Source organism: Sphaerodactylus townsendi, linkage group LG01, assembly GCF_021028975.2.
Source record: "Sphaerodactylus townsendi isolate TG3544 linkage group LG01, MPM_Stown_v2.3, whole genome shotgun sequence".
Lineage (NCBI taxonomy): Eukaryota > Metazoa > Chordata > Lepidosauria > Squamata > Sphaerodactylidae > Sphaerodactylus > Sphaerodactylus townsendi.
The window spans coordinates 170,733,129-170,760,964 of NC_059425.1; the positions used below are offsets into that span (position 1 = coordinate 170,733,129).

Below are 27,836 nucleotides of genomic sequence, written 5' to 3' on the forward strand. Positions count from 1 at the left end.
GCTCCACCACTGAACCACATGACCCCTCCCCATCACACCTGTAAGGGACTTCCTTCCACATTTGTCCTGCTTGACCATCCATGGGCTATCTCAATTTGAAATGGATGTTTATCAAATCAGTACCACCCAACCAACTTCTTGGTGAAACTGATAAGCTGTGATGAAAAGGGTGGGGTGTGGAAAAGATGGGGCAGTCAGAGGTGACACGATAGCCATGTTTGGATATATGAAGGGATGTCATGTTGGTGAGGGAGCAGGCTTGTTTTCTGCAGCTCCAGAGACTAGGACCAGGAGTAATAGATTCAAGATGAAGGAAAAGAGATTCCATCTAAACATCAGGAAAAACTTCCTGACAGTAAGGGCTGTTTGACAGTGGAATGCACTACCTCAGAGGATAGTGGTGTCTCTTTCTTTGGTGGTTTTAAAAGAGAGGCTGGATGGTCATCTGTCAGGAATGCCTTGATTGTGCGTTCCTGCATTGCAGGGGGTTGGACTCTTCCAACTCTATGATTCTATGATCCTTTAATGTAGCTACCCCTTCAGATGTTTGCTTTGATGTCACCCAGTCTATCCCATGGAGACATCTGACAACGTAGCTTAGCATGAAACGAATCCTCTTAAAACATGAAATGGTTAAGCAGGAGTGAAGATCAGCAGCAATCAGTCAAGGGGATAATCTATTTCCCACTCTTCTCTAATATGTGGGCTAATATGTGGAACCGGAGTAAGGATCCATTAGACCAGGGGTAGGGAACCTGCGGCTCTCCAGAATTGCTTCAGGAACTACAATTCCCATCAGCCCCTACCAGCATGGCCAATTGGCCATGCTGACAGAGGCTGATGGGAATTGTAGTTCCTGAACATCTGGAGAGCCGCAGGTTCCCTACCCCTGCATTAGACTAATCCTGTTCTGGGTAGCTGGAGATTAATTCACCAAATAAACACAGTGCCTGGTCCTCATTGGGCAAAAAATTCTCCTTCTATTTGCAAATAAGAAATCTAAGGAATGCATTAAAAAGAGAGGGAGGGGATAGATACCAGTAGGTGATCCTTTCTTTTAGTAGGATCAGGTCACATGTCTTCGTGAACCGTACCTGCTGGGACTTTCTCCATCAGTACCTTCTTGTTCCTTGCCTGGGATTTGCTGGGTAACGCAGTGTGCCTCTTTGCCTGGCTCCATATAGAGCCCGACAGGAATTTGGACAGAGTGGTACGGACATCGCCGACAGAGACCATGATCCCTGACTATCCCTTTCAGTGCAGTCTTATGACTAAGACCCCATTCCGCTACATATTAAAGAAGGGCAGAGACCTGGATCTGAACACAGGAACACAGCAGAACGACAGCACAAAGCAACTCCACTTGTCTTACGGTAAGGAAACTGTAGGAGCTCTCACTTGCTCTCTGGAACTAAAAGGCAGAGGGGCAGAATCATGTGGACAGTTCTGAAATGCACGGTTCTCAACATGTTACTTTACTTTCCACTGAACAGAGAGAATCTGTGCAGGCTTTTAAATCTCATGCATACATTTTGTTGTTCTGAACAAATATAAAAACCTCTTTTAACCTGTTGTTGTTGTGTTTACTTTTAACAACTGCATTTCAAGACATTTCAAAAGAGCAGGCTGGCATGGATCTGTTCATAACACAGCCCCATTCCTGAACTGTTGAATGCAAAGGGTGACTCATAAAATGAACAGCAATTTTAGGTGGACTTTCTTAGGTGAAATCTCACTAAATTCAGTAGGACTTACTTCCAAGTAAACATTCATGTATATCTGCCTGTTGACTACTAATTGAGTCTAATGGGTTACTTGCTACTTGCATAATATTTGTCAGATTAGTTTGCATACTTTAAATATATCAAAGCATCTATATGGTCTTTGTTTCTTTTTTGCTGTAGATTTAAAATTCATTTTAATAGTGTTTTATGTCTGTTTTGTGTTTGAAGAGCAGATCCCAGAGTCTGAGAAATAATTTGCATGAATAGCCAGCTTTCTTTTCATAGTGTTGATTATATTCTATTCCAGACTTTCCAGTTTATCTTAATAGTAATCTTGTCGGATAAATTAGGCTGAGAGAGAGCTAATGGCTGAGGGCCACTTTGAATCTGGTCTGCCTGCTCCGCCGCCCCATTCTTACCACTATAACATACCACTGACAATTAGCAATCTGTGTCAAAAAGCTTTGTATAATTTAAGAGTTTGTCTACTCTTCCATTGTGGTTCACAGCAAATGCTTTCTGTTATATACTCTAATTATTCAGAATGTGTAAAATGATACTGTTCGGGAGATCATTTTTTACAGGGAATAGGGTTGGAACTTTAAAGTGTGTGCAAGAAAATAGACACTTTTATTGCGTAGTTTACTGTATGCATTGCACTGTATTGTTTTTAATTTTGTAATGCATCAAGTCTCAGTGAGAACGTAAGCTATAAAGCAGTGGCGTTCCTGCCCAGGGACAGGGGGAACCCTTTGTCCCCGGGCGCCCCCCATTTGGTCACGTGGGGGGGCGTCAACATTTCAGGGTCGTTCGTGTGTTTTTTTTTAAAAAATTTTAAGGCAGCTTTACACGTTTTGGCCTGCAGGGGGCGCGATTCTTCAAGCTAGCGGCACCAAAATTTCAAGAAGGAGGAGTTACCATCCAGAGAACTGTCACAGTGTCTGATGCCACCACTCATCAAGTTTGGTGACAGTGTTTGGTTTGGGGGGACAAGCAAGAGTTATGGACGCCTGCATGGAATGCCCCCATCCCCACATTGTTTTCAATGGGAGGGCTAATATGATGGATGGGCTACCCATCTGTTGAAAGGGACCATAACTTTCGTCCCCTGAACCCAACTTCACCAAACTTGGAGATGGCATCAAAGAATAGTTGGTCAGATGATACCCTGAAATTTTTTTGTGTCACCTAGCTTTAAAAATACATCTACCTTTCCAGGCACCTCAAGAAATTTGGGGCTTGTTCAAAGATTCTTGTTTTGCAGTGATTTTGTTTCCAAAATTTAGCCAGCCAATGAGGAATTTGTGAGCAAGTGTAGGTACAGGCTGCACATTTTTGAAGATAGAGGCACTCAGATTTTTCAGGGGTGGCTCCAGGAGGGAGGGGCCTTCCTGCAATTAGCATCCAGGTTTCAAGAGACCTTTAAGGCTTCTGGGGGTTCACCCCTATGGGCCCTCCCCAAAAGGCTTGATTTTGTTTCCTCTCCTTGCCCCTGCACATGAAAGCTCGTGGGGTGAGCTCCCTCTCAGTGAGACTCTCTCAACTCCCCACTCCAGAAGCCAAAGCTCACCACAAAATTGGACCCCCAGAAGCAAAGGTCTCTAAGCCCGGGATGCTATTACCAGGAGGGCTTCCCAGTAAGCTACACCCTGAAAGTCTGGTGCCTCTATCTTCAAAAAAAAATGTGCAGCCTGCCTCAGAAATTCCTCATTGGCTACAATGGAAAAGTCACTGCAAAAAACAAAGAATCTTGGGCAAATTTCTTGGGATTGCCTGGAAGGGATGTAGGGATGGGGCCAGTGACACAAAAAATTTCAGGGTATCATCACAGTTAACTATTCTAGTGATGCCACCCAAGCTTGGTGAAGTTAGGTTCATTAAGAGTTATGGTCCACTCAATTGGGTATCCCCTCTATCTAATGTTAGCTCCATTATGAGAAACAATGGGGATGGGGGGCACCTTCCATTTGGGTGTCCATAACTTTGCTGCCCTGAACCAAAGCATCGCCAAACAAGATTGTGGTATCCATCAGGCAGATCTCCTGGATGATGCCCTGAGAATCATGGTGCCGCTTAGCTTTAAAAAAATATGCACCCTGCAGAACTGAAAAACACCCAAAATACCCCCCAAACGCCTTCAAATACCTTGCATTCACATTTGTTCATGTTTAAGAGGGACATGAAGTAACGGACAATTTTGTCCCATGTGCTCAGAATTTGCCCAGATTCCCAGCCGAATCTGGTATTTTGTTTCCTATCTGGAATCTCCATAACCCTCAAAAGTGATGCTGTTTTCTGGTGAGGAGAATTCACTTAAACAGGCATCAACTTTCCAGGCTGTTTAATCCGCTGACCCCAGATTCCTCCCTTTAAGGTAGATTTAAAAGAAGAATCTGAGGTCCCCGGTTAAAACAAAATTGAAAGTGATGCTGTTTGTGGGTGGATTCCACTGGAGGTGTTTCTGTGAGAGACATTGACCCTTATTTGTTTTAGCAAATGTTTTGTTGGGGGGTGATTTGGCTGAGAGATTTACATGCTTAATACCCACTTGCACTGGCTTGGAGTTGTTTCTAGGAGCTAATAGTAACCTACCTCATACGGGCTCTTGTAGATTAGAAATTGAGGAAAAAGAGTTGGTGGGGAGAAGAGCCATGTATAATCTTTTTGCTGGTATTGTGATGGGAGGGTGTTTTGTAGGAGCTGATTCACAAAAAAAATCATTGTTTGGTGCATGGTGGGGAGGGTGGTCGCCATATGCGAATTGGTGGGGGCCTTAAACTCAGGTTTTGGTCCCCGGTTGCCAGGTTGTGTTTGATTTGCTAGATGCAGCTCTCTTCGCTATAAAGGAAGTAAATAAATCAGTAATTATAGTATCTGACCATCTGAATGGGCTAAGAAGCTTTACTTATATCAGACACATAAGTTGGACATGGGAAACTCCTTGCAATAGCACATTCTTTATTCCGTCAGTAACTTGAGCTTCTCCATTGCCAGCTGCAGGTGTGACAACACAGCATTCTGCCTTCATGTGGCCCCCTTTCATCCCTGCCCTTCTCTGGTCCTTTTGTTCCTTAAATGTTGGAAGCTGTGAGAAAAATGAGGACCCCAAGCCCCTGAAAGCAGAGTTTGCCTTCACCCTGTACCAGGGTGTAGCGGAGCTTGAGAACGGAACTGACCTCCTAATTTCTCCTGCAAGCATTTCACTTGCCTTAGGACTTCTTCGGCTTGGAGCTCAAGGGAACACTTTTGCGCAGCTGGAGCGTGCTCTGGGATACAACTCTCATGGTAAGGTAGCTGCTGAAAATAAATGTGATGCAATACTTCTTATTAGGACCAACAAAACCATCACAAAACGGCCTACAAGCTTTCAAGTTATCGAGAACGTTTCATCAAGAAGGATGCTTTTTTTATTTGCTTAGATATTTATGCCCCACTTTAATCTCCAATGGAGACCCAAAACATTCTCTCCCCATTATTATCCTCACAGCGACAACAATGTGAAGTAGTTTAGACTGACCCGGGGTCTCTCAGGCCCATTCCACACATGCAGAATAATGCACTTTCAATCCACTTTCAATGCACTTTGCAGCTGGATTTTACTGTGCGGACTAGCAAAATCCACTTGCAAACAATTGTGACAGTGGATTGAAAGTGCATTATTCTGCATGTGCGGAAGGGGCCTGAGTGATCTTACATGGCAGAATGGGGATTTGAATTTGGCTATCTTTCTCATTTGTACCTTTGTAAGATAGGCCAAGAGAACAGAGTTCCTCCATTCTCTCATCAAGAGGCTGACAAGAGCAAGGAGTCTATTCTATGGTTTGCTCAAAAGCCAAACTTAAGCCAGAATAGCTAACACATCTGTAGCCACCTGGGCTGCCCTGCGGAGGTGGGGAAGTGGGATGGAGCACTTTAGATGATCCAGACAGAAGTAAACACAGCCTGCCTAGAAGTGATGTGCGGACAGGATGGTGGTGCCTGGCTTGGCTGGTAGGGGCTCAAAGGCTGTTAACACGCTAGCATGTGGGGATTGGGTTCAGCGGCCAGGGAGATCGGGAGAGGCACAGGAACCCAAACCCAGCTTTAGGGCAGAGGACCCGATCTGAGGCTCATTGAGGCCTTAACAACCTCAAAAGAGTAATACTTTTGGTTTATGTTTTTAGCATCAAATATAGAGGTGGGGGGATAAACAGAAATCACATGCAGATATTTTGACATTATTAAAGAGCTGTTCTTTTTTATGGAAGATGTAAAAGAAAGACCTCTGGTTGATGTAGTAACAAGTCCCTTCCTCATGACTCCTGGCTCACTTTCTGCAAGTATGGAATAACACAGCCACTGGGTCGGGCAAAAAAAATGCGTTTCAAGACAGGTGGCAGCGCCTGTCCCGGCTACATTCCCGAGACAGCCTATTACAGAGCAATTTTTTTGAGAAAGCAGCTGCTCTTCCCGTCGGCTGCGCTTAACTGCCTTGGCACTCCGCTGGACGCCACCGCTTTTTTCTCATCGCCTCCCACTGACCTTGCCCTGTCCAGCACTGGGCTCTGGAGGGCTGCAGACATCTCGCCCCATGATGCCCTCTGGACTGACCTCTTAGTTGGGAGAGGGCAGTGGGTGGGTCCCTGCAGCCCTCCAGAGCAACACTGGACAGGCATGTCTGTGGAGGCGATGGACTGGAGGCCAGTGTGGCGGATCTGCAGGGCTGCTCTCACACTGCCATGCGAGTGGTCCCTGAGCCTCCACTGGCATAATGCCGGTTGAGCTATGTTTCCGCCGCTGTGCGGAAAGGACCTCTGATTATCATATAAACCGTTTTTGTCAAGAGTTGCCACAAGGACTTGCAACAGTACTGTAGCTGCAAGACTAGGGGCAACTCCCCTGTAAAAAGTGCAAATGGAAACAATACTGACTGGGACTGCAGCAGTGGGGAATGGTTCCTGCCTCCCCCATGCTATTTTTTTGGCAGCTGAAATGACCTTGATGCGTCAGGGGCGGGAATTATTTGCTCTATCAGGAGGCTGCAAATGCAAATGTCCAGTGCACATGCAGCCTCCCTTTGGGTTGTTTCAGCTGCCAAAAACAGCACAGGGGAAGGCGGGAGACTCTCCCTCTGCCCACACCATGTTCCCAGTTAGAATTGGGTCTGTGTGCCCTTTTTACACAGGAGTTGCCACTGAGAATTTCAGCTGAAATATGGCTGCAAGTCCTCGTGGTCAACTCAAGTTAAAAATAACATCTAGTTTGGCTCTTACAAAGCTACACTTCTGGAATTAACATTACTACAGCATTTGAAACGAGTGCTTTTGAATGCTTTTTAAATGTAAGCAATGAGTTTTTGGTTTTAGAGACATTGTCATTACATTAAGGAAGTCAAACTCAACAGGTTGGGAGTGGGGTTAGTGGTGGTAGTGGGAAATACCTGAAAAGGCTTTAGAGGTAATTGTCGAAGACTTTCATAGATAGAATCAACTGTGAGTTGTAAGTTTTCTGGGCTGAGTGGCCATGGTCTGGCAATTTTTGCTTCTAAGGCCCCTTCCGCACCTACAGAATAATGCACTTTCAATCCATTTTCAATCCAGTTTGCAGCTGGATTTTACTGTGCTGAAAAGCAAAATCCATGAAGGAGGGGCTGGGGATTTCCCGCCGCCGGTGTGGGGAGGGGGACCACCAGCATTGGCACTGCCTCCGCCGTAGCAGCAGCCTGGGGGGTCCACCTGGATCTATCATCTCTTTCAATGGAGGCCCAGGTAGCCCATGTAACCCGGTTGCACTTTTCACATCTAAATCGCGCTGTAGGCCCGGCGCCTGGCCCCCCTACCTCTCGAAGGACCTTAGCCTAGCTGTGGACCCATGCAACAGTCACCTCCAGGCTAGACTATTCGCTGTAACCCTTCTTACGTGGCGGCTTCTGAGCGCTTGAGGCCGAAGTTGAAACTGGTCCAAAATGCGCAGCTGCGCCACCGGTGGTGCCACTAGGAGACCGTGATTCTGCCTCGTGGTTGGCGCTTGGAGCTGCATTGGCTCCCAGTTGGAATTCGAAGTCATCTTCAAGCGTGCTGAGTGTTTGACCTTTAAGGCTTCCATGCGGCTTGGGAATCCTTCGCAAACCTCTAAGTGGGACCGCTCTGACCCCCCACATGTCCTAAATCGGCTCCCGGCCTGAGTTCCGAGCCATGAGGGCCAATCTCCTGGTGAGGTGCCTGGCAGCCTTCTATGATGCGGCTGGCCTCCAGCCTCAGCTTGTAGGAGCCAGAGCTTTTACGGCTCTTGGCTCCCCTGCCTGGTGGAACAGTCTCCTCCAGCTGTCCGGGCCTCTCAAGTGGACCTTGTAGTGAGGATTCCGCAGAGGGCCTGCAAGACTGGAGCTGTCTCCACCGGGCACTTTGGTGCAGGGCTGGTCGCTGAGGGCCTCCCTCTGTCTCCTCCTAATACTTCTTTAGGTGGTCCCTATTACGTATCCTTATGGGGACCCGCTGTTCCCCTCTCCCAAGGGTGGGCTTTTTAGGGAGCTGTTGGACGCTAATATCTATAGTTTTATTGCTGCATTTTAAAATGGGTTTAGATTATTTTAATGTTAGAGCTGTTCTATATTTCTATTAATTTTTCTGATCGAAGTTCTCTTTGCATTTATTTTTGTTTTATGTTGTAATAACCGCTTCCAGATTCTCCTCGAGGATGGAGCGAAAGTATATAAATTTAATTATGCACATAATAAATACAAATAAAACAAACTCTTGCAAAACAATCGCGGCGCGTATGAATTTGTGGCATTGCATTATTCTGCATGTGCAGAAGGGGCCTCACATTTCACCCACATCTATGGCTGATATCTTCAGAGGCATGTCACATTAAGATGTATTTCTCTCCACGGCACTGTCATGTTAGGAGCAAAAATTACCAGACCACGGCAACACAGCCCAGAAAACCCACAACAGCCAGCTACAGAGGTAAGCAACGGGAGAAACATAACTGTCCCTTTATTCATCCTCTGAAACGGCCTTTGGAAGATCACGAGGTTGGCACAAACCCTGAATACTGGAATTATGTTTATCATCATATTTTCTCTCTTCTGAGAGAAAGCAATTGCCACAGGAATGTTTCTTGCTCGTCACAGATCAAGGTGTGCCCACACTACATAAAGACGGGACCAACTCAAGCCGAGAGACTGTAGCCCAGCTGGCCTGTGCCCTCTTCATTCAAACCGGAAGGAGCCTTTCGCCTCAGTTCATTCAATATGCTGCAATCTGGGCAAATGACACAGTACGACACACTAACTTCAGCGAGCCTAACAGGACCACAGCTCAGATAAATGAATGGATTGCTGCAAACACTGGAGGTAAGGCCTCAAGAGACACCTCCCCCACCCCCCACTAACACTTCTAATGTGCAGCTTTTCAATACACAGGTTTGGGACAGGTGTCAATTGGCTCCAGCCAGCTATGGATCATAGCCTTCACCCCCCGCTGCATGATGCTGGCAGGGGGTGATGGGAACTGTAGTCCATAACATCTGGAGGGCTGTGAGTTTGACACCTATGGCATAGGTAGGAGCGGCACTATATCTCCAGAGGATTGCTGGCCTCATCGAAGTCTCGCCAGCATGGCCAATTGGCCATGCTAGCAGGGGCTGATGGGAATTGTAGTCCATAACATCTGAAGTGCCAAAGGTTCGCCACCACGGGCATAGGGAGTCCACCCTCCAGGTAGGACCTGGAGATCCCTTGGAATTACAGTTTATGTCCAGACTACAGAAATCAGTCCCCCTGGAGAAAATGGATACTTTGAAGGGTGGACTGTATGGCATGATACCCCACTGAGGTCCCTGTCCTCCGCAGACTCCATGTCCAAATCTAGGAGCTTCCCGACCTGGAACTGGCAACCCTATCCCAGTGGCGTAGCACCCACGGGACAGGGGGTGCGATGCCCTGGGTGGAGCAGTGGTAGAGGCATGGCTGGGCCATTGAGGGGCATAGCAGGGGCATTCTGGGGTGTTCTGGGGGCATTGCTGGCCGGGGTGTGGTCAGGCAACGCTGCAGCAGGGGCACAGGGCGCGTGCATGCCCCGGGCGCAGTTTCCCCTTGCTCCGCCTCTGCCCTATCCCCCACCCCCCACTGTTGTGATTATGTGAGTTGCCAGCAAAGCAAACCATAGTATATCCATACAGTGTTACTCATGCTGACAAAAAAAATGCTACAAGGAGACAATTTTATGGAAAAGGTCATGCCCATTTTGGTGACCTACTCTCCAGCAGTGGACTTATCTGGAAAATTCCTGTGGGGTCTCTGCCCTGAAGGTCTGTGGGCAGCCAGGAACAAGTAGGCCCAAGCTCCACCAACTCCACCTCCACTGCAGGAGTTGCTTGGTTCAGAACCTTCAGTGCCAAAACTAGTTGATGTCAGATCACAGTTTGCCTCCTCCCATGCCACCACTGGAGACAACAAGTGAGCTAATGACCGTCACTGGCACTACTGGCAGGTTCTGAGTGGATTGAGCCTGCAATGTTGGCTTGCAGCACCTCAGGGGTCACTCAGGTTGGCTTGTTCCTGGGCTGTTAAAACATCTCCATCTGCCCCGGCATCCTCCTCAGTTGTCTTTTGCATTGCAGCTTGTTGAAGTCAACAGATAAAGCTAGGAACAACAACTGAGAAAGAACTCCTTCACCTCTATCTTTCCCCATCTATCTAGTATATTTTGAACTCATTATTCCTCCCAGGAACTCATATTAGTTTATATTGGTTCCCCATAGTAGTTTATATTGGTTTGCCTATTTTTATCCTTGGACAACCCCGATGATTGAAAGTGTGACTTGTGGGAGAGGGATTGGCATTTCCCCATTCCCGTCTTCTGATCCTTTTTTGCCTCCAGGAGAGCCAGTGTGGTGTAGAGGTAAAGAGCAGTGGACTCTGATCTGGAGAACTGGGTTTGATTCCCCACTCCTACACATGGGTGACCTTGGGCTAGTCACAGTTCTCTCAGGACTGCCTCAGCCCCTCTTATTTCACAGGCTGTCTGTTGTGAGGAGAGGAATGGCAGGAGTTTGTAAGCCACTTTGAGACTCCCTTTGGTTGAGAAAAGTGGGGTATAAATCCAAACTCTTCTTCTCCCCTTGAAAGTTCCTGCAGCCTCTCCACTTTTCTTCTCTTCCACTCACCTTCACAATTTTCTTTGTTTCTCCTTCAGCAGACTCTGATTCCTCACTCCCCCACTCCTCTGACCCCTTTTACTTTTCCACACTTCATCTTAGCAATCTCTTGTCTTTTTTATAAGAACATAAGAACAAGCCAGCTGGATCAGACCAGAGTCCATCTAGTCCAGCTCTCTGCTACTCGCAGTGGCCCACCAGGTGCCTTTGGGAACTCACATGCAGGATGTGAAAGCAATGGCCTTCTGCGGCTGTTGCTCCCGATCACCTGGTCTGTTAAGGCATTTGCAATCTCAGATCAAAGAGGATCAAGATTGGTAGCCATAAATCGACTTCTCCGCCATAAATCTGTCCAAGCCCCTTTTAAAGCTATCCAGGTTAGTGGCCATCACCACCTCCTGTGGCAGCATATTCCAAACACCAATTACACGTTGCATGAAGGTTTCCTTTTATTAGTCCTAATTCTTCCCCCCAGCATTTTCAATAAATGCCCCCTGGTTCTAGTATTGTTCTAGTATTTATCTTCCTTCTAGTATTATCTTCCTTCTGGTTCTAGTATTTATCTTCCTTCCTCTAGCTTTACCTTCCTTTCCTCCAGTCTTTTTCATCTCCCCTTCCCTCTCCAGACAACAGAGATCAGATCATTTGGAGAAAATGCCTGCATGGGAGGGTGGACTCTCTGACTTTATACCCTGCTGTGATTCCTTCCTTCCCCCCAAAATTGCTAGATGAATGGGTTACATTTAGATTTGCTTCGCTGATACTTAATAATTGTACCTGCTTTCCTTTGTAGATGGAGAGCCAAATTCCCTTTCTTTGCAAGCCATCGACTCCCCCTTTAACCAGATAGCTTTGGTGAGCACCATGTACTTCAAAAGCACTTGGCAAAGGAAGTTCACCTTTACACATACTCAAGCTTTGACTTTTACCACTGCAGACGGCTTCATCCTGAAAGTGCCGACGATGTATCTTAGCGCTGAAGTGAACTATGGTAATTACTTGAAGTGAATTACAGTAATTACTAATTGTGCCCAAAGTGTTGGATGATCATTGCATCCAAAGGATACCATCCAGGTGAAACAATAGGTTCTGCCTGCCATGTTGTGTAAGGACTGACTTGGTGAAATATATGTTACCAATATGTCTAATTAATTTAAAGTGTTGCTATACTGATACAAAAGCATGTTTCTATTTAGGTCCTGCAAGTCATTTGCTGATTCAAATGGTTGCTTTAGTATTTTGGTAATGAAATGTTCCAATTCTATTACACCAGCATGGTGTAGTGGTTAACAACAGTGGACTGTAATCTGGAAAACCGGGTTTGATATTCTACTCCTCCACATGAGCACCGAACTCTTTTGAAAACTTTATTTCAAACATGTCTTTATTTTAAAACAAGGCTGTCTCTTCTCCTGCGGTAGCAGCAGTGGCAGGAAGTGTGTGTGTCTTTGTGTGTGTAGTGGGGGGGGGAGGGGAGGGGAGGGGAAGGAATATCAGGTCTAGGACATGGTCTCCTTGTTCAGTGGTGTGTGGTCCAGGGAATTTCTTTGCCTCTTTCATTGGGGGAGGGGGATATTTCTGGAAAAGGGCCACAATATCGACATAACTGCAAGAACAGAAATATCAACCTAACAGTAATTTTAAAACTTTTACAAAGTTATGAATCTTGGCACTACTGGTTGTGGTGAGATCTGGGCCTTTAAGGCTGAGTTGATGGGTGCAGTTAAAGAAAACCAGGAGAAGCAGGCCTGGGAGAGTTCTCTGCAGAAAAACTGTGCAACCAAGAGTGAATGTCTCCTCAAGAGTAAACAGGGAAATGTAAGGAGACCCCACTACAAGCTCACTGCACAGTGAAGAGCACTGAGATAAGCATTCCAGGCATAAAGGGCCTTTCTGTGTTTGTGTTAGTCTGCTACCCACCCAGTTGGATCCCAGTTGTCTGGGAGAAAGGTAGGCATATACACAAGCTGACAATTAAAGTCGATGTAAGTACCAAGTTAAATGATAAGTAATGGGTTTATTATGTCAAACTAAGGATGAGTTGAAAGAAAAAGGAACTTTTAGTGAACGTCACCTTGTGTGAAAAGTGTTCTTTCTCTATTAATGTGAGAGGGAGAGCCAAAAAATTCATAGAATGGCAGCTGTCTCCAAGAGTCATTCAAAGTGAAAGAAAAGGATTGACTTCATTTTTAATTGGTTTCCTAACGTTTACACAGCCAAATCTGATTGGCTATGTAGAGATCTGATAGCCTGCTAGCAATGTAATCTCTGATTGGACAAGCTTGTATTTCCGAGAATGGTCCCGAACTAATTTATATTTCCTCCTCCATTTTATGAGCAGATTACACAGTATTTGGAAGTACAAATTTATGATTAAAAAAAAAACCTTGTGAGCATTACTGAAAAATCAATGTCCAGATTTTATTTAAACATGTAAATTCAAAAGCACAAAGTCTTCATATGTTTACCTCATATTTTACATGACCATTTGTCTGAAAAACTGTCAATGTGAAAAACTGCACATCAAGTTAAAAAAGCATAGCATCAGAGTACAGGATGTAGCCAGTGTTCTTAATCATTCCTATGATAAAATAATAATGTGGACATACATGTTCTGACCAGGTAACATAAACAGAAGTCTATCATATGTTACAATTATCATAAAAACCCTTCTGGTATTCTGTTATGACCAAAGATTGTATCTAAAGATTACTTCAGCTCACATTAGCTTTTAATTCATATTCCTTTGGTGAATTATACTCATTACCATTAAACCCCTGATTCGGAAGGCTACTTTTCTGTACCTCCTTTAGTAAAATCAAAACACATTAGAAGAAGAAGAGAAGAGTTTGGATTTATATCCCCCCTTTCTCTCCTGCAGGAGACTCAAAGGGGCTTACAATCTCCTTGCCCTTCCCCCCTCACAACAAACACCCTGTGAGGTAGGTGGGGCTGAGAGAGCTCCGAGAAGCTGTGACTAGCCCAAGGTCACCCAGCTGGTGTGTGTGGGAGTGTACAGGCTAATCTGAATTCCCCAGATAAGCCTCCACAGCTCAGGCGGCAGAGCTGGGAATCAAACCCGGTTCCTCCAGATTAGATACACGAGCTCTTAACCTCCTACGCCACTGCTGCTCTCTGTTTCAACATAACTGCTGCTTTTCTGGAAGAAGACTGAATATTTTGTTTTCCAAATGTCAGGGGAATTCATGACAGACCATCTGGAATGGATCAGTGTGGTGGAATTGCCCTATTTGGGTGAGCATGTCAGCATGTTTGTGATACTTCCATCTGACAAGAGAACATCATTAGCCCAGACTGAGAGATACCTCACTGCCAAAACCTTCTCAGTGTGGTCCAATAGCTTGAGGAGAACAAAGATGGATATATTTCTCCCAAGGTAAAAGATAACTGTACATAAATGTGCATGACTTTTTCTGATTGTTTTGGAGGGAGGGGGGTAGGAGGTCGAATCATGGCTGGACTACTAGAGAGCAAAGGAAAAATGATAAAATGTTTTTCTGGGAGTTAGGATGAAAAAAGAATATAACCTCTGACTACTCATCCTTGCCCAAAGCCATTCAACAGCCTTGCAGGACTATAATTTTAGGTTAGAAATAGTTTTATGAAATTGAAAGTTGAAATGTTATCAGCTTCTGAGGACAGCATTGAAAATATGCAGAGATCCCTGATTGGCTAGGTGATGTATAGAAAGCATCTTACCAATAGACAAAGTGGTGCAAAAGTCACAAGTTTCATCTTAACAGCTGTCAGGAGCTGAAAGTATAACAGCTGCATGGCAAAACCCTTGATTGCCTTGGTTGACTGCTGAAGGACTAACAGCATTCACCTGTTGGCAGTCAGGGAGTGACTAAGCATGATTGCATCAGCTATATATATGAGTCATGTGACCTTTGACTGTACTAGCCATAGGCTAATTAATGTATTATAGTGTATATAGGTAAGCTAACTCAATTAAGCAAGTTCCTTGCTGGGGACAGGACCTAAGCCGAAGGCTCTGTCCATTTCAACTGTATATATTGTATCAATGCAAATACATCCTTTCTTTGCGTGAACTCTCTGGCTCCAGTGGTTATTGCCGCACTCTGTGTATGCTCAGTTGCGCCTACGCTGTCAACTCGTGTCAACAGCAATATCACTCAGGTTAGAGCCTTGTGGAAACATAGTCTAGATCTAGACTCTAAATGTTCCATAGGTTATGGAAGAGAGATGTGTTGCTTGTTCTTCTGGATATATGCGTCGGAAGTAGAACAACATGCCTTGAATATTCAAAGACAACAGCAAAAAGGCAATTTCTTTAATAGAGAGAGAGAGAGAAGTAGATGAAGTTCTTTAAAAAGGACAAAACAAGAATGGGGCTCTTTGGAAATGAGAATTCAGCAGGGCTTCCTGGATTCCTCTAGCTGAAGAGCACAGCAATAGGGTAGCAAAGTTTATTGCTACACATCAAAAGACCAACTGGAGAGGAGTAGTGTTAAGTCCTGTCAAATGGGACAACTTTTCCATAGAGGAAAAGTTTGGTAGGGAAATGTCATCCTACTGGAGGAAGATCCTGTCTTTATTAAAATAAGGTAATTTTCAGTGTAATCCTAAATAGAATTACACTTTTCTAAGCATATTAACATCAGAAGGACAACAGATTGCACTGTTGAAGATTGGCCTATACTCGAGAGAAAAGCAAAGAATGAAAATATAACTGGGGAACACAGGGATTTAAGAAGGTGTCATAGCCACAGTCATGTGACAAAGGGAAGTTTGCAAGAAGTCGGTTTTGGAGATTTTTTAAAAATAGAGTATCAGGAGATATCAAGTACAGTGGTAATAAAAATAATAAAAAGCACGCCCTCCAGAATTGTTTTACCTTGCGTTAATCGTGACACAAAATGCAAAGTGTTCCAAAGATTTTCTCTGAGCTGGCGACATGATTGTTTTATTTGCTCACGCAGCAGTACTGTTACAATAAAGAGTGGACCAAAATAGGGGAACTTGGTAAATGGCGTTTATATATTTCTACGCGTCCCCTTTTCAGGTTCAGAATTCAGAACCACTTGGACCTCAAAATGGTATTACCTGCATTAGGAATTACAGATATGTTTGATCCAGTTGTGGCAGATTTTACTGGTATTTCAGGTAAGTTTATTCTTTCCCTAAGGTGCTTTATCCATGTATTGGGTCACTTTACAGAAGTTTTTACTCTCTGCTAATAATTAATTCTAACCTGGCTAGTGTAGGCTAGCCTGACCTCATCAGGTCTCTGAAGATAAGCAGGTTTGGCCCTGGTTAGTGCTTGGATGGAAGACCAAGGAATACCAGAGTTGCTATGCAGAGGTAGGCAATGGCAAACCACCTCCGTCTTTGCCTTGAAAACCCTGTGAGGTTGTCATAAACCGGCTGCATCTTAATGACAGAAATTCAGTATAACAGACCCTTCTGGAGTTGTAGATCAATGGCATTCCAGATCAATGTTGATCCAGTGGGGAAACCAAATAGAAATGGGAGACGATTCTGGTTTTTTAAAAAAGATTTCTGGGCATCCATTTTTTCTAACGGGAAAGGTGAAAAAAATGTGAAGAACACTAAAAGAAAAATTCAACTGGAATGGGTGAAGTGCTTTTGAAGACAAAGTTTTGCTCATGGAGAATGTGTAGCATAAAGATATTTCTATAGAATAATCAGAGAATGACATTTTCTTTGTATTATTGCTGACATAATATATGTTTTCAATAATCTGTTTATTGTTTTAAGGTGATTAATTTTGTCCACAATTACATGTTCTGTTTCTGCCCAAATTTTTGTTAGTTTATCTAGCAATTTGTTTTCTATTTTCAACTTTTATGTCTACTTTCCAGATGGCAAAAAATAAGACACGCATGCTAAGATGGCATAGAATGCAGCAGTTTGCAGCTGTGTCTCAATACTGGATATATGTGCAGCTTTGTTTGCAGAGAACTAAGACATTTATACTTTATAATTTCAAAAGTACGCCAAATCACGCAATTTTATATGCTAAATTCCACATCCTGAGTTTTCATGTTGTTAAAGCATTAAAGCAAGTTTAGGTGTGATGTAGGAAATAATTTACATATTTTAATTTTTCCTAAACAATTTTGAAAAAATAAATAATTATTCTTTCCCCATGGCTTCAGAATTTCTGGAAATCTTATATCTCTGTTGGGACATGGCAATAGTAGATAACTCGCTCCCAGCTCAGTTTCTCAAAACTTCCAGAAGAAAATTCCACAACTTCCAAGAATGCCTATTGCATTCTGTAAACTGTGCAGTCCTATGCAGAGTTACTTAGTCCACTGAAGTCAAGAAGCTTCAGAGTGTGTGTTTAGGATTGCACAGGTAAAGCGAGGTACTTGTTTAACTAGGCATTTTGATACCTGTTTCCTAAAGTATATCTGACCTGCTTCAAATCTCTCTAGACATATTTCTTCTTTAACATGCAAAGTTGTCTTCACGTTTCAATGGCAAATGTGATTCCTATTTTTGTTTCCTAGAACAGGGAAGTCTGTTCATCTCAGAAGCCATCCACAAAGCAAAGATTGAAGTGACAGAAGATGGTACAAAGGCCTCAGGTGCTACAGGTAAAACAAAGAGAATTTTTAACACACGTGCTTGTTAGTTAAATCCTTCCCACTCATGAAACAATGAGGCTTCAGTTCAATAGGCATAATTCTTCAAGGCAGGAAGTTTTTCCAACAGTTTGTTCTAAGGCAGGATGCATCTAACACTTGTAAGCCACAAAGATATGGCTGCCAGTTCGGACTGGGGAGAGCTTGGAAATTTAAGGGTGGAGTCTGGAAAGGGAGGAGTTTGGGGAAGGGAGGGAGCTCAGCGGGGAAGTCACTTCAGGACAGAGGCGTATCTAGGGAAAATGCAGCCTGGTGCAAAATCTGAGCAGCCCTCCCCCCCGCCGATCTGTGTGGACGGCTGCCTTTCCCCACCACGGCCAAACAACTTTTTTTGCACCAGGTCTTGAAGTCAGTGTATGGACCCGGGGAAGAGGAGGAGGTGTGTTGTGGGCAATTTTTCAACACCCATGTGACTAAATGACCACAGCCCGGGGGCATTTGACTCCATATGTCCCCCTGGGCGGTACGCCCCTGTTTCAGGACTTCTGTTTCCACCCTTCAAAGGTTCCATTTCCTCCAGCAGACCAGATCTCTTTTGCCAAGAGATTAGTTGTAATTTCGGGAGACCTCTATGCCCCACCATCATGTTGGCAATCCTGTACCAAGAGAAGGACAGCACCAATTGAAATGACAGGATATTTCAACATAGTTGTTTGCACATTTCATTTCCAAGGATACCCACTGACCTCGATGTGGGTTGCATTCAAATGTATACAACTGCAGTCTTTGTAGAGTCACTATAAATACAAAAATCTTCCTTAGACTGAGTCAGACCATTACACTACTAAAGTCAGTCTTGTCTACTCCCACTAGCAGCAAGTGGTTCTCCAGAGGCTTGGGAAGAGTGGGGATTAATATATGGGTAATATGTGGGCGATCTATAGTTAATATCGCCATCTTCGTAATTTACATATTGGAATGCTTTAATTATTATTTATTAATGTCAGATTTTAAGACGGCGTTTTAAAATGTCTGTTAGCCGCCCTGAGCTGGCTTTGGCTGGGGAGGGTGGGATATTAAGTTGAATAAATAAAAATAAATAAAAACAAATCAAGTGCTCTGTCACTGAGGCAGAAAATCAAGTGAAGGATTGGCTTAGGGCAAATCCACAATACTCCACGATCTTTGTTTCCCTTTGGGTATTTCTTCCCTTGATTCTGCTTAGTGTTAGTGGGACTCAGTAGTGAGGTACCTATAAAAAAAACTAGCTCTGCTAAGCCAATTTATGATATGTGACTGTAATTTGCATGTGTAGCACAGGCAATTATTAATTTAATTCAGATGTCACGTCTGCAGAAACCAATTTGGGAAGGCTTGGAAAGTAAAACCAAATCACTAAATTACTACAGCCACCTGTGTATTTTTTTTTGTGCACATTCACATTCCATTTTTGTTTTTAAATTTTTCTCATTTTATATCTTACTCTCCCTCCACCAAAGTGTTCAGAGTGGCTTCCAGCACGTTAAAATATACATAGAACATACAAAATGAAAATTATTACATAATAATTTAATACAGATCAATAACATGAGTACTCTGATTTAAAACATAGAACAGACACACATTTTTACACACTGTTAATCCGCCTCCCTTTCTTGCTTTGCCAATTTACATCTGATCCTGTCCATGGCTCTCCATGGCTGCTTTTTAATGTTAAATGAAATATTAGATGATCCAGTAATAGACCTCCTACCCAATGTGTGACGTAATCCTAAACCTACTACAAAAAGCATTGCTTTGACATCCAAATTTACCTTCTTCCCTGATCAAGAGGCTAATGTGCTCTGTTATTGGGCAAATAGCTGGCAGCCTTCAGGGTGTAGTAAAAGTGTAATTGTAAGTAGGAATACTTGGACTCCTACCCAAGTTTACTCAATGGGGCTTACTACCAGGAAAGTGTTCTCAGCATAACAGTGTACATGTATGGACCAAAAAGAGGCTATCAAAGAGATGTGAAATAATTTACCTAGATATGGTATTTTACAGTACAACATCCTGGCAATTAGGACACACGGTATACATGATGGAATTATACCTCTTTGTGAGGCTTCTGGAATTGGATGAAGGGAAATAATAAACTAATGTTTTATACCACAGCTATGGTGTTGCTAAAAAGATCCCGGGCTGCTGTCTTCAAAGCTGACAGACCTTTTAATTTTCTTCTCAGACAAGCCAGTACAGGTAAGCACAAGTCACTTTCCCAAAGAGTTCAGATAAAAAGATACCACTGACTTATTTAAAACATGATATGCCACTTATGATTATCCATAAGTTTTGTACTTAATGCTCCAGTTTTTTTTAATAATATGTTCAGGTATACCCTTCTGTGTCTTTGCATAAGAACATAAGAACAAGGCTGCTGGATCAGACCAGTGTCCATCTAGTCCAGCACTCTGCAACTCGCAGTGGCCCACCAGGTGCCTTTGGGAGCTCACGTGCAGGATGTGAAAGCAATGGCCTGCTGCTGCTGCTGCTGCTGCTCCCGAGCACAAGGTCTACTAAGGCATTTGCAATCCCAGATCAAGGAGGATCAAGATTGGTAGCCATAAATCGACTTCTCCTCCGTAAATTTGTCCAAGCCCCTTTTAAAGCTAGCAGGATATAGTAGTATGTAGCAGGATATAATGCACTGGATCAAAAGGTGTTCTTTTTCACCTTCTAATCCTGGCAGGGCTGTTTGACCCTTTGCACTGAATGGGTGTGTGGGAAAAGACAAATTAAATTCCAGGATGTGCATCCACATGCCCAATCTTCTAGTCCATAACAGCTGCTTTAGAACCCTATGTGTGTTAAGTGCCACCAAGTCGCTTCCAACTCATGGTGAATCCAAAATGTCCTATCCTTAACTGCTTTGCTGTGCTGGATAAACTTTTGCACAAATACTAACAGAACATAGAAAAACAGCTAGGAAATTTTTGACTCTGTGGGTGTTGCATATTTAGCTTGATGATCCATAAAACAAAGTTCTATACTTCACACTCCAGCGGTCATGGAATCTGACTAATTTGAGAGATGCTGTTGGAAGTTTCCCACATTTCAGAGACCCTACTGGTGTGTGTCATTTTTCCATGTCTCCACATGACATCTTATATTTGTGCACAGACTGCTAATAGCCCATTCATTCCACAAACAAAATCTGCTTTGTTTTAAACCTGTTTTTTTAAAAAAGGGTATTTTCTGGGCAGGACACTGATGCATGAGCTACTTCTTGTATCTGAAGGGGAAACAGTGAATTTGTAGAACTTTGGTGAATAGCCAGCCAATTACTCATCAATTACTCTTTTCATCTGTTGGTAACCACAAGGGGCCAGTCCCTGGCAACAATTACCATAACAAAAGAGAATTGCCTGCCTTTTACACAAAAGAGAGGGGATCACTGGAGGATCTGCAAATAGGAAGAGGTTTATTTTTAAGGTTTGTAAAGGTATCCTAGCTTGCTTTGAGTCCAGTGGTGGCAGCTAACAAGATTTTGGGAATACATGCTTTCCAACATCAAAACTCCCCTTTTGGGATACCAGATAAAGATACTCTGTTCTTGTTATCCACTGTTACTCACTAGCAATTTTTTTTAAACAAAAGAGAATACCCACAAGAATGCCTGCTTTTTCTGGGTGGGGAAGAGGATTGTCAGAGGGGTTTTTAGAAGGTTTTTTTAAAAAAGATACTGTTGTTTCTATGCCAGTGGTGGCGAACCTTTGGCACTCCAGATGTTATGGACGACAATTCCCATCAGCCCCTGCCAGCATGGCCAATTGGCCATGCTGGCAGGGGCTGAAGGGAATTGTAGTTCATATCTGGAGTGCCAAAGGTTCGCCACCACTGTTCTATGCAGTACTGCATTCACCCATGCTCCTCAAATAAAAAGGCATTAAAACAGGGTGGTGAAGAATCCTCAGGGTCACATGAAAACACAGTGATGGCGGTGAGCTTCAATGCACATCAGGTGTGAAAGGGAAACCACCACTAAAAATGGAGAGAAAACTTATCACTCTGGCCTGTGTTGAATCTCTGTTGCAAGGGCGATTTCACACAATCACATCTGCAACAGGTTACCACGGAAAATCACCTTGGTGTGGAAGCTGGCCAAGATTCCCTATCCCTTGCTCCGGTGATAAGCATGGCTGTTTCCATTACATCTAGGTTTGCTTCCACAAAGAGGATTTGTTCCAGTTTGGCATCCAAATTGCAGCAGAATTTTTTTTTAGCATCCGCTAAGTGTTTTCCCCCTGTTTTGTTCCAATCTTTTTTCAAACCTGATACAATCTTTTTTGGGAAGATTGTTGTCAAAGGAAAGTGCCCATTTTTTGAAGGTCCTGCTCAGAATAACACCATTTTCCTTAGTCCCTTACACCTGCCATTTCTCTGCTGTCTAATGGTGCAGGACAAAAATAGAGGAAAAATGCAATCTTGGACACAGCATAGCTTAGCCCTTAAATTGCTTATTTTCTTATGCGAGTATCTCTTCTGTCAGCCATACTACATAGAAACATAGAATCATAGAGTTGGAAGAAATCACAAGGGCCATCAAGTCCAACCCCCTGCAATGCAGGAACACACAATCAATGCAATCCTGACATATGCTCATCCAGCCTCTGTTAAAAAACCTCCAAAGAAGGGGACTCCACCACTCTCCTACATTAATAATAGTGTTCTAGCAACTGAGCCCATAAGGGAAAGGGTGGCCTATAAGTGTAATAAATGAAATGAAACCTTGGTCCCCAACTTCTAAATGCTGCTGATAGTCAGATGAAAGCATGCAGTATCTTTAGCACTGAGATCCACCTCTACACATTTATTATGCCTGACGGTAGTAATTTCATTTGAGCACATCCACAACAGATGCAAATACTCTTGTTTTCTTTATAGGTTCCATCCTGTTCATAGGAAGACTTACGAATCCCACGGAATAAGCTTGTCAGACCTACGCTTTCTTCTTCAATCACTATTCTCATAGTCAAACTAAAGCATACCATGAAGATTTAAAATGTAAATTTTAAGTCTTGTAAAGGTCAAGAAGTTGTAACTTGAGACTGTAAATAAACAGTGATTCACCCCGCCTCCCAAAGCTGCATAGTGCTTTTGTTACAGCAATTTTGGGCTGGCATCAGGATATTCTGGCAGCTGCCAGAGTTCAGGGCCTCTGACAGGGTCTACTTCTGTCAACTGCACCACTCAAAACCTCACTGTGTGCTCCTGACTACACTCACTGCCCTGTGCTCCTGGGGAAAGGCTAGGGTTCCCAGCTCCAGGTTGGGAAGAAGAAGAAAAAGAAATGTTTGGATGTATATCCTGCCTTTCCATCTCCACACCCTCGCCTCCCTGAGAGGCATACTGCCTTTGAACGTGAAGGTTCCATATAGCAATTGTGACTAATAATGTAACTCCCTGAACTGGGTTAATCCCTTTCAGGTACTGCAATTCATTGATTCTCAACCTTTTGTACCTTTTATCTCACCAGTCTCTATCAAAGAACCTGTGTGTTTCACCATCGCTGTGTTCAGATGTGTGAGTTGGGGCATTTTCTATAATGTGATGATGATTTAGAAATGACCTGGTGCAAAAATTTTTTTACCAACCCACTCTTGGGAACTGGTGAGAACCTGCTGGATCCCACCTCTTGGCACAACTGCCTTTCAGCTCTACCTGTCAGAGAGGTGCAAGGAAGCAGTGGGCTACAGAATGGAGAAAGCTTTGGAGCACCACTACTCCCCCTGCCACCCCGCTTGCCTCTTCTTCGGCCACTTTTTGTTCTTTCTGTCTCTGCAGCTGGTGGCAAAAACTCCCCCCCCCCCCCCTAGCGTAGAGAAGGATTTCCCTCATTTCTGTGGCTGCGCATGAAGGAGTTCAGGAGAGGCTAAGCACGGGGGGGGGGGGGGAGGCATGTGACTGGCGCCTGGGTCATCTGCCACCTCTGGCCCCCCTTAGATATGTGATTGCTCCTTCACATTTCCAGGGTCTCCAAAGGTTACCCTCTTCCACTGCTTCATATCTTGGGTAAGACTGAATCCAGGGCCACAGCCTTCCTGAATGTTCTTCAGCAGCTTTATGTGTGAAAAATAACTCAAGACTTCCTGTATTTTTGTTGCCTACAAGCCATGGTGTTTGGGTTGCCAACCTTCAGGTGGAGCCTTGAGATTTCAGAAGAAAAAGAAGAAAAAGAAAAAGAAAAAGAGGAAGAGGAGGAGGAAGAGGAGTAGTAGTTTGGATTTATATCCCCCCTTTCTCTCCTGTAGGAGACTCAAAGGGGCTTACAAACTCCTTTCCCATCCCCCCTCACAACAAACACCCTGTGAGGTAGGTGGGGCTGAGAGATCTCAGAAGAACTGTGACTAGCCCAAGGTCACCCAGCTGGCATGTGTTGGAGTGCATAGGCTAATCTGAATTCACCAGATAATTCACAGCTCAAGCGGCAGAGCGGGGAATCAAAACTGGTTCCTCCAGATTAGAGTACACCTGCTCTTAACCACCACGCCACTGCTGCTCCTCAGTAGAATTACAACTGATCCTCCAGACAGCAGTCATCAGTTCCCCTGAAGAAATTGGCAGCTTCAAATGGTAAACTCTATGGAATTATACCCCACGAGGTCCCTCCCTCCCCGGGCTCCACACACACATCTCCAGGAATTTCCCAATCCAGACTTGGCAACCCTACATGGAGTGGATCAGGATGAACAGAGGCCTTGAGACACTCTGTTAAAAACACTCCTTCCCTCTCATTTCCCCCCTCCCTCTCCTTCCCAAGGTGGGTGGACAACCAACCAGATGATGGGCCCCTTCCCCTCCCTTCACCAAGGATGAGTGGGCCGCAACCAGATGATGGGTCTCCTCCCCTCCCCCCAAGGGGGGGTGGACCTTGACCAAATGTTGGCCCCTTTCCCCCATCCCCTCCCTTTCCCTCCCCCTAGGGTGGGCAGGTTATGACAGGTTTATTTGTTTATGCATTTATGACCCACTTTTCTCCCCATCTAGGTGTACAAAATAAAATGCAGCCAAAATAAACACAATCCAAACAAACAAAATAAGTACAACCCAGTGTTCCAACATGCTTGGCTGGTGCTGCTTTCAGTAATCTGCCTCATTCAGGGGGTCACAGCCGCAGGTCAAAGGGTAAATACCTGTAACAGAGGAAGAACAAGGTAACCCTAGACTAGTGCAAGAAGAAATTAAAAGGCATCAAATAGACCCTATAGGTGACAAATAATCAATTAATTATTGATTTTAAGTGGAAATCATGCTTACGGATAATGCAGCTTTTATGCTTTTAGCTCAATATAAAATTTCCCAAGTACAGAGTTAAGATATCAGGCTATGAAAATCTACAGTGTAAGAAGGCTGTTGACAATATATACTAAATCTACGAAAAATGTAAAGTCTGCTATCAGTTTTTTATTGGGGGTGGTACTGAATTTCTTTGAATTTTTTAAAAAGTGAGATGATCCAAGTCCACTGTTATTATCTTCCAGTAGGACAGTGATTTTTTCCCCCAGCTTGAGATGTAGTTGCTGGGCAGTCATTAGAGATGCACAGAGCAACTCCTGTGCCTTCTACAGAGGAATGTTCTTGGCCTCTGAACTGGCATGGCTGTAGATGCTAGCCACATGGGAGCTGCAGTATTCCTGGAGACATCAAGAGACTTTTAATTTTTATTCAGGTACTTACATTTGAAGTGTACACAAAAACTGAGGAGAAATGTTGCAGTGGTCACTCTGACGCTGTTTCATTTGAACAGCCTGTGAGAAAATGGCCACTGGGGGTCACAAGCATACTGCTGTAGCTCACTGCTCTAAGGCAAAAAAAAAATGTCATTGCAGTATTGGTATGTTGGGAAGGATAGTGCTATTCAAGGAACAGTAAAGCTATCTGCTTGTACTATGAACAATTGCAAAGGATAATTCATGGGAATACAACCACAACAACGAAGTGTGGGGTATGAAGCTAAAATTCTACCATGAGCTGATCAGCAGGTATATTTACATATGATCCTGTTTGCAGAGTAACGAGCAGAGTGTAGCTTGTGCGCAACCTTTATGATAAGAACAGTTATCCTGGTAAAGACCAGCCTTTTTACTTCAGAAATCATAAACAAAAGAACTTTACTTATACTGAGAGAGAAAGAAACTTACACATATAACAACGTATCACTTATATATAGATACATTCACTGTTCATCATTTGGTTACAGTTTGGTTACCATAACAAGTATCATTTGCAATAGTTAACTTTTAGTCAGAGGCTTTTACATGGCTTTGGTTAACAGAACACTTAACAACATTTTTCCGCAGCAGAGACAGAGAGTTAACAGTTTCCAACTGTCACTTTTAGAATGTTCGTTGAGATTTCCCAGAATTCTGTGCTGCTGCATGCAAGGCTGTAAAATCCAACATTTTCAATGCAGAATCATTACATTTGATTAGTATCTTGATATAGAACAAGACACACATATAAGGGACCCATTTGTAGGCTGTGGTTCAACAGACATACTTGCACATGTAGGCTTCTACCATGAGTTCATATAATTTTAAATTAATTTTGTTCCCACTTCTGATGCAACAAAAATTTAAGCTACACGTACTAAGGAAGCCTAGGGTGCTGCAAGCATTCCCTCAAGCACAGGGTATGCTTGCAATGTTGCATGTAAACTAACAGTGCATTCCTAAGCAAAGGTACCACCCATCTCAATTGGCTCATAAGGGTGTAACTCTGTAAGGATTGCACTATATGGCATTTATATTTTAAAACTGCATACATATACCAACTATTTTATATGTTAAATAATTCTAGCAGGGCAGTTGTGTTAATTGTAGCAAAATTATACTGGAGCCCAATAACACTTTAAAAATTAACTAACATTAATTTCAACATGAGCTTTTGTGAGTCAGAGCTCACTTCCTCACATGAACAGAACTGTACATCCATATGCTAAGTTGTAAATGTTGTGTTGTTAAAGCAGTAAAGTTAGGTTTGGTAGCAAAGTTAAATATTGCATATATTTCCATTATTCCCATATTTTTTTTCTCCACAAAAAGTTTTCAACTTTTCTGGAAACTGTATCTATCTAATGGGAATGTATTAACCTTCCCAGGGCAATGGGCTGACACAACGGGCTCATGCTTGTGTGCTAACAACAACTACTGTGGCTAAACATGGTGGTCTAACTCTGTTGCACCAATTTCTGTAATAACACACAAATTAGTGAAGGAAGGATGTGGTAGAACTGGAGGAGGTATGAGCCTGGTTCATATGCAATCCTATGGCATTCACGCAGCAGCTATGGCCATTCAGACGACAGCCAACTGAGGTATATGGAGATACAATGGAATTACAACTTCTGCAATAGCAAGTGTGGTGGAGTGGTTAAGAACAGGTGAACTCTGCTCTGGAGAACCGGGCTTGACTCCCCACTTCTCCACATGAGCAGTGGACTCTTAACTGGTGAACCAGATCGGTTTCCCCACTCCTACATGGCTACTGGGTGGCCTTGGGCTAGTCACAGTTCTCTCAGAACTCTCATCTTCACCTACCTCACAAGGTGTCTATTGTGGGGAGAGGAAGGGAAAGAAGTTTGTAAGCCGCCCTGAGTCTCCTTACAGGAAAGAAAGGCAGGGTATAAATCCAAACACTTCTTTTTCTTCAACAGGAAAATAGACCATATCAGTAGGAAAATCTGCCCCCCCCCCCATACCATTTCAACATTTATTGGATCCATCAGACAACATCTTAATTGATCGCCTCCCCAATCCTGTGGAGTCTGGTACCCCTGTAAGTCTAAAAAGGAGGGAAAGGATCAGGAAAGATGAACTACATAGCGAATTTAACAGGGCAACTTCACTAAGGTTAACAGACTTCGGCATCTGACTCTTAACAAATGACACAAAAATTACTGAACCAAGTTCAGATGACAGAGCAGAATGCAGCGCAAATGGGCTACAGAGTAACGCATGAGTGCAGCCTCTATAAACTTGACCTACAAATAAGCCCACTGAACCCAACGGGCTGTTGAAGTGGGTCAATTCTTCATACTCTGCTTGATAAGCAGTAAATAATAAATAGCTTTCAGAATGAAGGAAGGAAGGAAGGAAAAATAGCTTTCAGTAATGAAACTGACATGGTTCTTCAACAGAAAGCTGCTCAGAAAATATTTACATATTTCCAGCTTTGTACCTCGTTTATCCAAGTCCAGCAAAGCACACGTTCTCTCTCTATCCTATAGAAGAAAAATCAAAGCATCTTCCCAGTGCAATTGAATCAAGCAGCTACAAGGGATGCTCTCCTCCCGCTGCAAAGAGGATGTACAAAAAAGAAATCACCATACAGC

At 43.6% G+C, this 27,836-nt stretch overlaps 1 protein-coding gene across 2 annotated transcripts; it reads left to right on the top strand.

The window, feature by feature from the left end:
- Positions 1–1,032: 1,032 nt before the first annotated feature.
- Positions 1,033–22,586, top strand: SERPINE3 (serpin family E member 3). 2 transcript variants are annotated; one of them, XM_048499395.1, is made up of 9 exons: positions 1,033–1,373; positions 4,719–5,009; positions 8,839–9,060; positions 11,659–11,856; positions 14,064–14,262; positions 15,913–16,013; positions 17,387–17,473; positions 19,619–19,702; positions 22,388–22,586. In XM_048499395.1, the coding sequence occupies exons 1-9, from the start codon at positions 1,235–1,237 to the stop codon at positions 22,429–22,431; spliced, it is 1,365 nt and encodes a 454-aa protein (XP_048355352.1). In that variant the 5' UTR covers positions 1,033–1,234; the 3' UTR covers positions 22,432–22,586. The 2 variants fall into 2 exon arrangements, with proteins under 2 accessions (XP_048355352.1, XP_048355361.1); XM_048499404.1 differs by having other exon boundaries at positions 4,725–5,009.
- The last annotated feature ends 5,250 nt before the right edge of the window (positions 22,587–27,836 follow it).